The sequence below is a fragment of the Coturnix japonica genome, chromosome 5, assembly GCF_054131305.1.
Source record: "Coturnix japonica strain WE chromosome 5, WE-NBRP24, whole genome shotgun sequence".
Classification (NCBI taxonomy): Eukaryota; Metazoa; Chordata; class Aves; order Galliformes; family Phasianidae; genus Coturnix; species Coturnix japonica.
The window spans coordinates 7757025-7772949 of NC_140667.1; the positions used below are offsets into that span (position 1 = coordinate 7757025).

General features: G+C 44.5%; 1 protein-coding gene across 1 annotated transcript in view; it reads left to right on the forward strand.

Annotated features, from left to right (window-relative positions):
- ABTB2 (ankyrin repeat and BTB domain containing 2) overlaps positions 1 to 11459 on the forward strand; it is a 126472-nt gene extending 115013 nt beyond the window's left edge. Inside the window, exons 9-17 of the mRNA XM_015863534.3 lie at positions 434 to 569; positions 2225 to 2451; positions 3184 to 3362; positions 3964 to 4069; positions 4186 to 4288; positions 4951 to 5041; positions 6785 to 6853; positions 7633 to 7746; positions 9014 to 11459. Of these exons, the coding sequence (XP_015719020.2) occupies positions 434 to 569; positions 2225 to 2451; positions 3184 to 3362; positions 3964 to 4069; positions 4186 to 4288; positions 4951 to 5041; positions 6785 to 6853; positions 7633 to 7746; positions 9014 to 9211 (1223 nt within the window). The 3' untranslated portion in view covers positions 9212 to 11459. The remainder of the gene's footprint in view (positions 1 to 433; positions 570 to 2224; positions 2452 to 3183; positions 3363 to 3963; positions 4070 to 4185; positions 4289 to 4950; positions 5042 to 6784; positions 6854 to 7632; positions 7747 to 9013) is intronic.
- The last annotated feature ends 4466 nt before the right edge of the window (positions 11460 to 15925 follow it).

The following is a 15925-nucleotide window of genomic DNA, read 5'->3' on the forward strand; positions in this document are numbered from 1 at the left end:
AGTGGAAGACACACATTGTGCAAGGTCTCTTGCCACCCCTCAATGCTGTATCTTATGAAAACAGTGGAAAAGAGCCCAGGTGAATGTGAACTGCACCAGTATACCTGTCTGCAAGGTGGAAGCCGTGGTCAGCAGCCCCCTTCTGGCCTTCTCCATTAACCTCACCCACCAACTGAACAGCTGAGGCTGCTTGTGTGCACTGGAAGTGCCAGACCAGTTTCTGCCTGTAGCTAGTTGCACATTCTTTTGTCATTTAGCTGCTTTGTGACTCCATTCTTCTCAGAGATGTCATGAAGCTTAACGCATGCTTACGGGGTGGTTTGAAAGCCTTAGTTGGCAGCCTAAAAGCTGCTGGTATACTTCGTCTGATAACAGTCCTGAGTTACATTTCAGAAAATTAAGAGACATGCTATTTCTGTTAATTGTTCCCTAGGGAACTACGAGTTGGTCAGCCTATTGCTAAGCAGAGGCGCCGATCCCCTCCTGAGTATGCTGGAAGTCAATGGCATGTCATCTTCACTTCATGAGGATATGAATTGTTTCAGTCATTCAGCTGCACACGGACACAGGTAAAGCTCCATTCGTGTTCAGGCAAAAAACCTCTTGTAAGGCTGACATGCTGTAGGTGTATTGCTTATCTTATGTCCAAATCCACAGGTGTGCAGTTCAGAAGATGGTGTTAAGGCTGTGTTGATAGCAACCATTTTTTTTAGCTCTGCTTAGTTTCTTTGATTATTCCAATTATGATGTAGGTAGTGCTGGGGGGGACTGATTCTTTAAACCAGTAGCTGTTTTCTGTTGCAGCCCTTTGAGGAAAAATAAAAAAATCATGCAAGATTTTCACAGATTAAATTCCACCTATGGGATAGCTGCAAAGATGATATTCATGATATTGAGACAGATTCCGATCATATTAAGAAGTGACAAAAATAAACAGCTACAGAATTCAGTTGAATGTATCACTGGTTTCTGGATGACCGGCCAAGAGATCAGTCACTGAATAGCTAGACTAGGCTTTCTAACCCTGCTTGCAGGGTGGTTATTTAGAAATAAGACATTATGTACAAACTCATCCAGAAATTCTTCAATTCCCAGAGAAATGTCAGCATAACGAGCCAATTAAAACAGGCTCATGCCGCCCACAGAGAGGGGCTGAGTTGATAATCAGGGGGCTCCCGCAGTGTTACCACACACCTTTATGGCAACATGCTCAGTAGCAGCTACCTTGTTGGCACATGGATGTTCTTTAGAGCAGAGCCAAAAGCGCACCTCCAGGCACGCCACACATCTGGCTACACCAGGGAAAACATCCCAAGTTCAAATGAGGCCCAAACTCAGCAGAGCTGGAACAGCCTAATGCTGTTAGTTACAGTGTGAAACTACGGATCTGATCCCAACTCCGTTCCCCTCCCACAACCTGCTGTGACATCCAACCATACAAACTGAAATTCAAGGCTTATTCTCCAGTCGGGTGGGAGAGGGTGATGGAAAGCCTGCAGTTCTGGTCACATGGAGTCGTGTGGGTGCAAGGAGAGCACCCGCTAGTGGCAGTGCGGTGTCACAGCTGCGTGTCTGGGTGGACTCCCAGGGATGAGAATGTCTGCTGCAGCTGTCTGCAGCTGTCTGCAGGGAGACCAATGATGCAAGCAGCCTAAAGTGGGTGTCTGGACACAGTAAAACCTTTCTTGTAACTTCTCGGTGAAATTCCAAACCAGAAGATTCTCCCTGGATTTAGTGAGGCAGAACTATCTTTTTTTTTTAATGGTTTCTATTTACTGGTACAGAAAGCAATGCTAACTAAAACAACAATGCTGAAGTTGGTCAGTTGGGGAAACAGCAAGGCTTGTAGCAGAGAGCTTAAGTTATTACCACAGATAGAGATGGCAGAAGGAAGTGTGCTTCTAGAAGTGTGCCAAAGCATAGGCTGCAATAAAAATCAGTTTGCCCCAACCCTCTGAAGCATGCCCTGCTACTGCTAAGGTACAAGAGCATATTGCATTAATTTGTCCAGGCTATAGGGCCATCAATTTCTATCTTGTGGTGGGAGGAAGGAAAGAGTTTTAAATGCTGTTCTGTATCAGTGAGATGCCTGTCAAAGCCCAACTCTGTCTTTGGGAAGATTTTCCATTTGCTAAGCCATACCTCTAAAACCAAATCACATCAGTCCTGCCTGAATTACTGCTATTTCATTTATTAATAAGCAATACTACTTGTTTCTCCTCAGGAACGTTCTGCGCAAGCTCCTGACCCAGCCCCAGCAACTGAAGGGAGATGTCCTCTCATTGGAAGAGATTTTGGCTGAGGGAGTGGAGAGTGACACCTCCAGCCAGGGCAGCTCCAATGAGGGCCAGGTGAAGTTATGTAAAACAAGAATGAAGGCTCTGCAAGAGGCCATGTATTATAGCGCTGAGCATGGCTACGTAGACATCACCATGGAGCTCAGAGGACTTGGTAAGGCGTTATCCTCATTTATTTTTTAAGTCTTGTGCACACTCAGAAGTGAAGCTTTTTCCCCATTTCATTTGGACAAATGCCCGCAACCCCAACTGGAAATCTATCCTAAGTTTCTGGGAAACAGCTGTATGTAATTTTAAACAAGATCTAAGGCTTCTCTAGTTTTTCAAATTCCCACCGATTTGGCATGTCCACTTCTGTTCCTAATAATCAAAAGCAAGGGGCATCTCTCTCCCTCACGTACGCTGTTTATAAGGCTAGCCCCTTTAATATAAAGGTAACATCAGGGGTTACACTGATCTCATCTAGAGGTGAAAGAACAGATTTGATCTGAAGGCAGAAAAGAGCAGCTTTTCTTGTGGTTGACAGTAGACACACAAACTTCAAAGACCTCATGCTATGTGTAGGGTCAGGTATTCAAACAAGTTTAGTATAGATTTTTTTCCATGGTTCTGACCAATGATGAATTGAAACACACAACAAGGAATCTTTGGACCCTAACAATCAACAAAAAGCCCTGGACCAGTTTACCAGACCTCTGCTGCTGTAGACAAGTCGCTTAATCTGTCAGTGACCCAGCTCAGTCACCTTTAATGACAAGACAAAAATGTATCTGCAATAGGTAAAGATCTACTTCAGTGCTAACACTTCAGTGTTATTACATGCTAACAGAGGTATCTACTCACTATTCATTCTGTATTCATCAGCTTTCTTTTGGTCTGGCTACAGGAGTCCCATGGAAGCTCCACGTGTGGATTGAATCGCTACGGACAACCTTCTACCAATCTCGCTATTCGGTTGTACAGACCCTCTTACGAGAATTCATCACCATTAAGGAAGAAGACTATAATGAGGAACTGGTTAATGAAGGGTTACAGCTTATGTTTGAGATCCTCAAAACCAGCAAAGTAATCTTTAGTTTTGTAACAGTATCAAAATTAAGTGTTTGAGCCAGGTCTTTTGCTATTGTATAAACCAGGACACATCAAACAGGAGCCAGTGCATATGCCAAGTACCTGTTACTGCAGTGTTAAGATGGCCCTGACAGCATCTATCTAAATTCATACACAGCCAAGTGACAGGGAATCATAAAAACAGCCCTCACAGTACTGACATTTATTTCTGTATCATTGAAAGCTATTCTGCTAAAACTGCAGTTCAGCAAATGGATTTTGAAACCGTGCAAATGTAACAGTACCAGTACAGTACCAGGCAATTCAGGCTACCTCAGTAGTGTCTTCTAGGAGCTTTCTGAACAATGCTCTTGTTCAGCAACATTTTCCTTCTTTTCTCTCATAGCCTACCACTATCTCATGACAGAGGGCTGGCCTGTAAACTGTTGCTGAGAGCATTCTTTCAGAGTTCACTGTTAGATCATGTGCTGGTCCTTGTGTTTAGAGGCTGTTCTTAGGGGAGCAGTTGCTATAAGCCTTGAGAGAGCTGTTACAAAATGCTTGAAACTTTCTCAGATCAAAGTGCTGATTGTTATCTGTTCTATCCTCCTCACAGAATGATTCCATCAATCAGCAGCTCGCAACCATCTTCACCCATTGCTATGGCAGCAGTCCTATACCCAGTATTCCTGAAATCCGCAAGACACTGCCAGCTCGGCTCGGTAAGATGCTCACCCAAACACTGAAGCTTTTGTAATATTTCTTTTAAAGCACATATGGTTTAAAAAAAACACCAAAAATCATCAAAAACCTCATTCTTGTTTTCTTACCTTACCAGATCCTCACTTTCTAAACAATAAAGAAATGTCTGATGTGACTTTCTTAGTGGAAGGAAAGCTGTTTTATGCACACAAAGTCCTGCTGGTTACTGCATCTAACAGGTAAACAACTCACTTTCTACAGCTCTATATTTAATATAAAAGGAAGCTCTGGCCCCTCTTTATTTTTTTTGTGACTAATTCTTAATCACTCACTGCAGTAATGCAGCTGCTGAGGATATGGACTGCAGACATAATTCAGGGCTGCAGGAGCAATCTCTAACATATTTGCTAATGTTAAGTACACAGCATAAAGATGAGTTTTTCTAGCCATTCAGTTTTTCCTAGTCATTCCTATACGTGTTAAGGAAGTCCTGGGCTGCTCTGACATGGACTGACCAGTAATAACCCCTAGAAACCAGTGCAGTAGTTGGGAGTGCACAGACCCAGGCATTCCACACCTTTCTAATTACCCCCCTCCGTTTTCTAGCTAGAGCCACAATTGTTCCACGTTTCAGCCATGGTTGGTATGCACACATATCTCTCGCACTGGCAAAATAAGTGTTTTCAACTATTATGACATGGGATTGAAGGAGATGTGTGCAATTTACTGGTTAATTTGCCCCTGAAGTTCCAAAACAATTATCTTTAGATTAAAAGAAATGTGTCAGTTGTCAGCTTAAAAATGGTAACAAAGGAAGCTCTTTCACCTTGCTTATGCTGTTTGTCAGAAGGCAATGGGTGTGTGAAGTAATAATACAGAAATCTGTTAAAATTTTTCTCAGGTTTAAGACTCTGATGACCAATAAAACGGAACATGACAGCCACGGAAGCAAGACTGTTGAAATTAGCGATATGAAATACAATATTTTCAAGGTATGTAGCATATCCCACCTCTTCTTTACTCATCATCTTCTCACATACTAGGAAAGCTGCAAGGGCCAGACTTAATCTACAACTAGAGATGGGTTTAAATTCAACCTCTGTATTTCATGAGTCTGATGTCTGTCTAAAGCTTTTCAGCTAGGACTAAATCCAAACAGAAACTTACAGCTTACATTTTTGTAGTCTCACTAGACAACTGGCTCTTCCATAGAGCCGGCAAAACATTCTTCACTTACTTGTAAAAGGCTTCTGAGCAAATCTCATGCTCTTTTAACCAAAAGGTAAGGTTACTTGCAGGCAGACTACCAGGCTTCATATTAATTCAAATCACGTTATCAGAAATCGGTGACATCCTTTTCAAGAACGGCTCAAAATCAAGAATTTCACTTCACTTTTATGACATTTCTGGGTCTAATGGGCCTAAAATTCATGATGTAGATAAAGATGGTTACTTAGCACATACCCAAGGACAAAAACAAGCAGAGAAGTGTGCCAGTTAAGTTATTCCAGCTTTCTAGGTCTGCACTTCACATTTGGATGAAAGGTACAGAACAGAGAAATCTAAAGTGCAGAATGGGTTGTGAAATCGCTTCACGACAGAGCTGAGGCTCTTTCTATGATGAATACAAAGCTGCGATTCAGCAGTAACATCACCTCACATTGAGAGAATGGAAGGTGCCTGTTGGAACATCTTGGTCCTAATTGAAAGGGGCTATAGAAGTTTGGATGCCATCTATCCAACACCAAACTATGCAGCTCCAGAAGTAACAATAAGTGAAATAGAATCAAGGGAATTAAATAAACATCCCTAACAAATTTTTACATCAAAAGGTTTCTGAAGATGAAACTTCTGCTTCACTTAAGAGTGCAACTAATTAAAAAGAGGTAAAACAGTGTGAATACTTCCTGAAGCTAGATGATGTGATGGTAAATAAAATCAGGCTAGTTAAAGAGGTTCTGACATTCTACAGTAATCTCAATTACAGTACTCAGAGGATGGGACAGCAAACTGGATCACTGGAGCTCTAGTTTCTGTTCAGGGCTCTGCTGGAAAGCAGCTTGCCTTCCCTGTGCTTGCATTGCTTAAATAAGAAAACTTTACAAGTACAAGCTTAATTTTGTTACCACTGCTGTCAGAAGTAGTAAGCACAGCATGCATCCATACCTGCTTGCACAGTATAAGAACAGGGGAGTGACTTCCCTTTCCAATACCAAACTGAGCTGTTCCCTAGATATGGCGGTCCTGGTTTAGCTGGGGTGCGCATATGGAGATCAAAGAGCCATTGCTGCAAACAATTAGGCATTTTCCTCCTGCCCCAATGGGGGTGGGGGATGAGGCTGGAAGCTGATTAGAAGCACAGCAGGGGAGGCAAGTGGCTGGGGGGTCCCTGCAACACACATGCTCATGGCATGGCAGACTCAGTGCTCCAGCAAGCTGGCAGCTGTGTGACCAGCCTGCGAGGCTTTACCAAACAAGAACGTTTGTACAAGGATGTTCATATCAGAGACATGCTATCACTCAGCTTAAAAGCTTCAGTAGGGCCCTCTTCAAAGCCTGAGAAGAAATAAGTATTAGAAGGCAGCAAACTTACAACAGCAGAAAAAGAGCCAAGTGGAGACTGGAGCCAGCACATTATGTGATCCCTGTCTGCTCAGGAAGGGGAGTGCAGTCATTCACAGCCCCCTGTGACTTCAGCGATAACAGCTTCACGGCTGGCCTTCTTCCCATTCCAGATGCTGATGCAGTACTTATACTATGGAGGAACAGAATCCATGGAAATTCCCACCACTGATATCTTAGAGGTGAGAGTATTTTCTTCTAATCTTGCTAAGTGCACCAGGACATAAACAGGTTTTGAAAGGCAAAAACAAGGAGCTAACAGCAAGCTTGCAGTCCAAGAGTAGAGAAGTTTAGAGATTCAGTGTAGCTGCTTGGAAATGATAATTAGCAATTATTTGAGATTACGTCCACAAGATGCAAGGGGGAAAAAAACAACAACACACCACTGCAGTGCTTTCGGTACTAGAGCAGGGTGAAACCTTCCTCTACAGGTCCTCTTCTCTGTACTGGGAGAAGGAAGCTGGCAGCAATAAAGCTGTGCAGCATTTATGGTGGGGCACAGAGATGGCGTAGCTGATGCCACAGCTCTGCTGCCTGCAGCAAGCCAAACAGCAAGGGGCTTAAAGATCACAGAGAAACAAGTGAAACAAGCGGAATTTCTGCAGCACTACTTATGATTCAGCAAAGATCAGACTAAGAGCACTTGCCCGTTACAAACGGGCCCTCTTACAATAATGCTGTTTAGTCACAAGCGGTCTGGTGAGATTGAAGTTCGCTGCTAAAGACTATGCACAGCTGTTCCACTTTGTTTTGAGAAAAGGGGGTGTTCAGCAGTCTAGGTCTTGTCTGTCATAGTGACAAAAGGCAGCACCAATGCAGGAGAAACAAGCCTGTGCTAGTGGCCTTTCTGCTCCTTCGTGAGGACTGAGGCAGTCACAAACTGTTCAGAGAAGAGACTGTCAGTTGTCTGTCCACGTTCCCTAACTCTTTCAAGGCTCACGAGCTTCTCTCCTCCTAATAGCTGTTGTCGGCTGCCAGCCTGTTTCAACTGGACGGCCTCCAGAGACACTGTGAAATCCTCTGTGCCCAGACGATCAGCATGGAAAACTCTGTTAGCATCTATAAATATGCAAAGGTACATGCCAAACTGTCTTATTTGAGAATCACAATGAAGCAGCAGTCTCATTTCAGTGACTAAATATAATGGGTGTAGAATAGGTACCTGCTATGCTGGTAACTGCCCCAGCCACAACCGCAAATGAGATGATGTATTACGTTTCAGCCAGTGAAGTTCTACACAACACTAGTATGTTTTTCCATCCAAAGCAATCATGTATGAAATCGATGAGAGATCCCTACAGAGCTGTGTAGAGATGACTTGGGGTGCTGAAACAGCAACATCATCCAGTAAAGCCTGAGAGATTCACATTCTCAGAGCAGCAGAGGCACTTGGTACTGCAATTAAGCAGAAACCTTTATATCAAACAACCCAACCTACATTATCAATAAAATCATTGAGGAAGCAGCTGCCATTCCCACAAGTTTGTCAGACACAGGATCAGATCCCTTAAAAGACAAGCAGAAGTATTAGGGGCAGTGATGTGCACCCTTATTAGCCCATTGTGGTGCATGGATTTGATTTGTTGCCTGGCTATCATGCTTGGCCTTTCCCCCCCTCCAACCCCCACGGAACTCAGGCTGGTCCATTTTACAGCCTAAATTTTAACTTTATGGAACAGTAGAGAGGTGGAAAGGACCATTCTTCCCTTGCCTTTAGTACTTTTCATTAAATAACTATTTGCACAAAGCTCCCAGAACCCCAGTGTGTGTACACAGTGCTTCCAAGTACTGAACACTTCATTTTTCTTCTGTTACCTGGCTGCCCCCAGCAGCTCTGAAGGAAACTGGATCACAGCCAGACTGCCCCTCTACCATGTTTCAGAAGAGCAAAATCCCTATTTTCCTACAGTCACCTCCTTTCTCTAGCAGAACCATATTTCCTATTGCCACGAGTTGTGCTCACCATCTGGCAGTGCATTACTTTACATTGTGGCACGTACTCCTTGCCTGCGCAGCAGAGCAGGTACCTTGGCCACCTCATCAGGCAGCTGCTCTCCTCCTTTAAGAGGAAGCGACTGGTCTGCAGGCCCCGTGGCTCTGCCAGCAGCAGGCCACCAGGGGAAGAAATTAAACAAAGCTTAAATGCCTCTCTGCTCACACCTGTGCCTGCAAAAAGCATCAAAAGAAATCACCAGTCATCACTGGTCCTTCCAGAGTTCTTTTCCATAGTCATTACTGTTGCTTTTTTAATCTCAGAAAACACTGGAAATGAAATTAGGCCCAGGCACGTTCTGTAGGTCTGTGACATAGAGAAAGAGCTAACTGACTGTACTCTTCTGCAGATTCATAACGCACCTGAACTAGCAGCTTTTTGTGAAGGCTTCTTCCTCAAACATATGAGCTCTCTTCTAGAGCAGGACTCATTCAGACAGCTGATCTACAGCAGGAACAGCAAAGTGCAAGGCTTGGACCCTCTGCGGGACTTGCAGGCAACCCTGGCTGGCCGCCTGCATTCTGTGTATGTCACCTCAAGGGTGTGAAGCAGGAACAAGGCTGTGTCGGAAGCACTGGTTCAAACTGCACCGGGACACAACCTCAAGCAGAGCTGAGGCTTTCCTGTCTGCCTTCTGGAGTCATCAGTTCTTGCTGGAAGTCCCCTACAACAGATACCCCATCAGCAAGGGGGGGGTGCCTCGTCCCACTGAAGGAGGGGAGCTGGCTTCTCTGTGCTACTACTGTCAGAGCTACACTGTGTGAACAGTGTGATCAAGAACGGGGGATGCAAGCAAAGAACTCCAACTGAAAACATCAATGCTGCCATTCAAACAAAGTACAATGCAGGCCTGTAGAGAAGTGAGGCAATTTACCTAGATCTAACACCTAATATGTAGTCTTAAGCATCCGTCTACATACCACAATGGCCACCGAGTTCATATGTGTAGATATTTTACTTGTAGAAAGGCTGCATAGAAGGAGTTTTCTAAACCTATGGACCACTGCCCATTCAACAAGTCATCAGTCTGAACACAGAAGCTGATGTACGCAGACCCCTTCACTGCAGTAATAAACACCAGTTTCCACACATGGCAGGAGACTCTGGCATAAGTTTTCCCCTGAACTGTTTGCACCTTGAGGGAGAAATTGTGTAGATGTATGAGGCTGAGTAGGAACTACTAACTCTGGAATTACACTCTTCACACCTAATATGAAGATCCAAGCTGGGGCAGGGAGGGAAGAAAGCCTTTTACAATACGGTTTCACTGTGCTAAATGTTTAATCTGGATCCAATTTGAGAGGAAAAAGTACTGTCTACCCTTTCACAGTAAAGGTTTGATAGCCCAATTCACTGTTACCTTAAAAACATGTTTGTGAACATTATCTGCGAGATCTGACATCACAAGAGATACTTTCTAAAAGACTCAGGTGTAGAAGCAGCTATCACTAAGCTGAAAAACTGTCTGATAGCATAAATAAGCAATAAAACTCTCCCCAGAACCATGAGAAACATACAGCTTGATGCTTTGTTCTCTCTCTGGAGAGAAGCTGGGGGTACAAGCTCTGAAATCAAGTCTCTGCCTCCACATCCTCATCCATGGGGTGATGTTTCCACTACCTCAGGGAAGACCGTGCACAGCTCACTGCTGACTGCTGCCTCGAGGTAGGCTGCGCTCTGACATTTGGGCTGCAGCACTTACACAAGATGCCTCAACCGAAATACTCAAGATTCACCTTTTTTCCTTGCTCACAGCAGATAGATGTTTCTGTTCAGAAAGACCTTGCGCTAAACATTCTCCTAGTTGACTTAAGTGGAAGGAAACAGTTCAAGATGCGGTTTTGTGTCTGAGGTCACTTATCTTCCTCCTTTTAAATAAGAAGCTGGTTAGTTGTATACAGCCACACACCTTGCTCTCACCAACCTTCTGCTGTTCCCCTGATCTCTGTAAGCACCCTCCAAAAGTAAATACTAAGATGTGCTCATTGGCTACAGGTGGATGAAGGAGAAGAGAAAGCAACACTTCAAGGTGGGAAACTACCACTTAAAAAATCCAACAATTTATAGTGTAACTAAGCACACTGGTAGAGGTAGGCTCAACTGGGCACAAGCTCCACTGCAAGGTGTGGACGTGGTTTAAATAGATGGAGAATGAACCATAGCATCACTAAATTCACCAAAGCCTGCCATCCCTGCTTTCCTGAGGGGTTTGCATCACAGGCACAATGCACGCAAGGAGAACCATCAGCCTACAATCAGTCATCTGACAGACATGCTGGTCAGAGCACACACACCAATTTGTGTACACATCCACTTCTGAAGATCACCAGCTTCAGTAACCCTATTTATTACCAGAAAGCCATAAAGATGCTACAAAATTATCACTGTTCTGCCTGAAAACCACCACAAATGGCTCTATCTTGGAAGGTATTTTCAAGCAGCTGCTCCAGCTATCTGTACAAAAATGTAGGTCCTCTTTTGTTGCTGTAATATTACAATGCTTTGTTAATTGTACATTCCTGTTGTCATTTATGTAAATGTACCGGGATTTTATTAACAACGTAATTTTAAAATACAGAGCTGCTGTTATTTATTCCGCTTCTCTAACAACGACAAAAACGTATTTTAAAACTTCTGTGGAAAAGGCAGTTGCACTTCTACCACCTTGCATCGCTTTGGTATACGTACCTAACTTGCTGCTTCAAAGCAAGGGATAAAGAGGCATTCATTCCCCTGTCCTGGGTTCACACTTTATTTTGGTGTAATAAATGAAACTTGCATTTTTCCTTGCTCAAGAGACGTTTACCTGGGTGCCCTTCATTGAAAAGAAGCAGTTGTGAAAGAAAAACCCTAATTCTGGGATTCTTCTCCTACACATTTCAGTCAGACCTCGGGAGTTAAAGGTCTGACCCACTCCACTCTAACAGTAACAAAGAAGAGGTGATGGAGCAGGGAACGCTTATGTCACGTCCCTGGCACCCACAAGGCTGGGATTGCTCTGACAGGTGTAGGTGGCTGCTGTTTTGTTCTGGTGGTAGCAGGACTCATTCCAGAGCACAGTGTTTGAAGAGCACACAGGCAACCACCTGCAGTCAGGTAAGCAGCAGCACAGGGAGCCCTCCTGAACCCTGGCCACAAGTGTCACCCACACGCAGCTTTCCCCAGAGACAGAGGCTAAGGAGACAGCCACAGCTGCATGGGTTTCATCCCTAACAATCAGATGACAAAGCCAGCGATTTCAGTAATGACCAAGAACAGAATACCTGAATGGAAAGCTGCTAGACTCACTCACAATGTCTTCCTCTTATTCTACTCATCAGAAATAGTGGCTTGCTGTAAGCAGGCTGCAAAGAGCAAGGGCATTTACTCATCTGTGAAGTCAGACGTACAGAGGTTTCTTTCTGCTGACAGCAAGAATTTGACCCAGAAATAACTATTTCTTTCCCTCTCTAAGTCTGCCCCATAAATCTTTCAGCCCCCTGCAGTGTTCGGATAATGCCTGAACTGTAACTCTGGATTTAGCATTACCCTGCAGGAGGACTCAAATACTTTGCTTCTTAGAACACCAATTCTAAGGACTTCAGAATTGAAGCCATTAATACAGCCAGAACAAGTGTGCAGCTGTCGAGGACCCATTAATGGTTGTTTCTTTCCTTCAGTTTCTCAGCACACACCTAAACAAAGGGCGCTGTGCAGCACACCTCTCTGCTGAGGCAAGACCAGAAATCCAGTTCTACAGTAAATGAGCTTCGCAAGCAGTTCTAAGCATATGATTGATGTGATCTAAAAGCATTCTGCTGGGAATGATGCACAAGGGATGCTTTCTTTTGTACTGTACCAGTACAACCAGTGCAAATCCCGACTTGTTCTCAAGAGTCATAGCAGGCAAAGATCTAAGATTCCCTTTGGAGCACTTCTGCTCTAGAAAGTAGATTAAACAGAATTTTTCCATCTAACTAGTTGCACACACCTCTATTTTACGTAGTACTGCCTTTGGAGTCCTAGAACACGTTGGTGCAAAACTTTGCTGGTCATAGTTGTACGGTTTCACAGAGCAGAGGAAATAGCACTTATACACCTGCCTGAACACTTTGAGAGGCAAATAAAACCTCTCTACTTTATGATAAGCCCTTACACAGCAGGTAAGCACCAGTTAATGTAATGCTGCTACCAACTGGCCTTCTGCCCTCCCCAAACACTGTGCAAGCAACCAGATACTGCTTCGTGCACCTGCTGTAACAGACACAGCCAGGGGAACATGAGAGGAGAGTGGCAACTCCTTTGAGGAATGGGGGCTGTAAGCTGCTGCCTCCACTGCTGGTGACAGAGGATGCAAAAGGTAGATTTGGCTCCCCCAAGAGGTAATGAGTAAAAGGGATCCACTGGTGCACAGCGATTATAGTATACTGCTCTCAGTACTATTTGCCCATGCAGAAGGACAAAACAAACAAACAAACAAAAAAACCCCACAAAGCTGCTGTTGCACGATGAAAAAAAAATCACAGCACAAGCAAGGAAAATGGCCTTACTGGTATGGGTTGGCACAGTTTCAGAACTAGAGCCATTTCCAGTCCCAGAGCTGCCTGTTTTCCTACTGCTCATAACTAGAAAGCAAGCCAGCTCAAAGCCATTCCTGCCCTCAGTCGGAAGGGTCCAAGCCCATGGCTTCACAAACCACTCACAGGACAGGCAGTACAGAATATTACACAGCTCAGTTCTGCCTCCAGTGCCAGCTCAGCCATGAGGGTACAGCTGTGTTTCCACATTCAGCCTTTGCACATCCAGTACAACCACCTTTACCTTCCAAACCACTCACAGGAGCAGTAGCACAGCGTGGGAGCTCACCCTCCACCCACAATATAAAGCCAGCTCCCAGCAGCAGGGAAGGTCCTCAGCTTCATTGCTTTCACTTCCTCCCAGATACCTCACAGAGGTCAGCTCCTTCCAGCTGTCAAAACAGCTCATGGGCTCCAGCGAGCAGGATGATTCCACTGACAACTAGGTCACAGCTACCCACCACCTGCAGGTTGCTGCTCACTAAACGTGGCTTTTCCTCTCGCTTCCAATTAGCCCCAGCACTCTGTCACCGCAGGCAAACAAGCTGGTGTGAGCACAGGAGAGAGCTGATGTACAGCAACACGCCAGGCATTCAATCAGCAGCCTGGGAGCAAGGTTAAAAAGCTTTAAGCTGACCTGGTGTGTTTAAAACAGCCTGAAATGCTACAGCATCTGGTTACAGTTGTCCAAGAAACTGTCCCCAGCACAGGAAACATGGAGCATAGAAAGCCAAGGAGGCTCTGCCTTCAGGTACAAGCACACACTGTGACAACAGCCCACTTCAGACTTCTTCACACATACAGCCCCTCTGTACCCTGGTACAGAAATAACATGATCTCAGTCAGAGGGAAACTTATTGCGACAAAGCAAACAAAAACAAAACAGACCCTAACATCTGGAGATACAGAACCCCCTCCCTTCTCAGCTTCCATGCTGTGTGACAGCTTGCTGCACCCCAGCTACTGAAGGGACAGACAGGTAGCCCTGCCCTGCTGCTGGAGCACATCCACCTGGCCCTTCCTCCAGCTGGGATTATAACCCAGTTCATTTGAGCTAAAGCACAGACAGAGGAAAATAAAATGTGGTTTGACCAGAGCTGGTAAAATAGAATTTAAAAAGAAAAAATAAAACCACCTCTCTCACTTATTTTAGAATGTGAGATCTTTTTTCCATTTTGCTGTTCAAAGAGCAATTGACAGGCAGAGGAATCCAAGAAGCTGCCAGGAATCACAGAGTGTACACGGAAAACTTGAAGAAGAACGGTTCAGCTCTGAATAAAGTCATTTTAGTAGGAATAGCATAATTCTGATCCAGTACAACTCCCAGTCTGGCACGGAGGGGCACAGTCATTAATAACACCCGAGAAGTGCAAGTACAAACACAAAGCTCAAAGCCCTCAAGTCCTTCCCTCCAGCTAAAGGATAAACTCACAGGTAACAGAGCAAATATGACTGCAGCCCACAACAGACAGCAAGCATGAGAGACAGCTGAGCACAGATGCTGCTAAACAGTAAAATCCTCATTTGCTTGAAGAATCCATTTTAATTTTGCCTACTGTCTTCTATTTTGACTTAGGAGTTACAAGAAGCTTTGCTGGACTACATGAATACGTTCACCGATCACCTCCTCACTACTGGCAGAACACGCCAGTTTCCTATTTTATGTCATTAGTAAAGGTTGGCAGAACTTGGCTTGAGGGGGAAAAAAAAGCATACAAGGAGACATGACAGGATCACCTTTCTTACATCCTCACCTCTATTTCAGAAAGCATCCTACACCTCCCTCCCAGATCTCTGAGCACCCCTGGACTTAGGCTCAGAAATTACTTGTTTCTTCCCCACTGCCAGTCTGGCTCTTGCATCAATAAGTAAATGTACCTTCCCCAAGACAGTGCCAATAAAACACACAGCCAAGTAGTTACAGGCACTTGCAGCCTACCAGCATGAGACCATATTTCCTGAAACAACCTCCACCTCCCTCCACCTCAGGCATCAGAACAGCTTTGTATCACAACCACAGATAAAAGAGTGGTCCACTGAGCTGTGCAGGTCACAGCTCTGGTACAGTCACAGCAGAAGCAAAGGACAGTCAAACAATTCCTGAGCCTTAACAACATGAAGATAACTCTACTAAAAATCCCCTTAAAGATAAAAAATGAAGGCTTAAGTAGAACCAGAGTACAGCAGTACTCATAAGATATAAGTTGTAATTCACACCACTTTGACGTTTTAAGAAATTGATGTTTTCTTACCACAAAAGTTTAACATGCAATAAAAAGAAAGCATTCTGATACCATCATCTGCACCCAGAGCAGAACACTACCACCTACATGAACAAACCAACAATCCACTCAGAATCCAATTAAACTGCTGGTGTCACGTCAATGCTAAGTTTTGGTGTGCTTTGAAGGGACCCTACAAGCCTCAAAAGCTTTCTCCTGCAGCCTGTTAGAATGCTGCTGCATCTCTCAAAGCAGAGCATTGGAAGTAAGCAAGCCGACATCATCCCACTGCTAACAGCAGCAACAGTAAAAACATACAGAATTCACACTCACCTTTTCTTCCCAAAGACAAAAAGTCTCACACTTCCTATCTGCTCCTTTCCCAACTTCTTCAGAGCCATTTCAAGGCAGGCAACCACCACTAATTGCTGCCAGGTGCTGCAGCCACTTGGGCACAGCTGGCTGATAATCAGGCTCCTCATT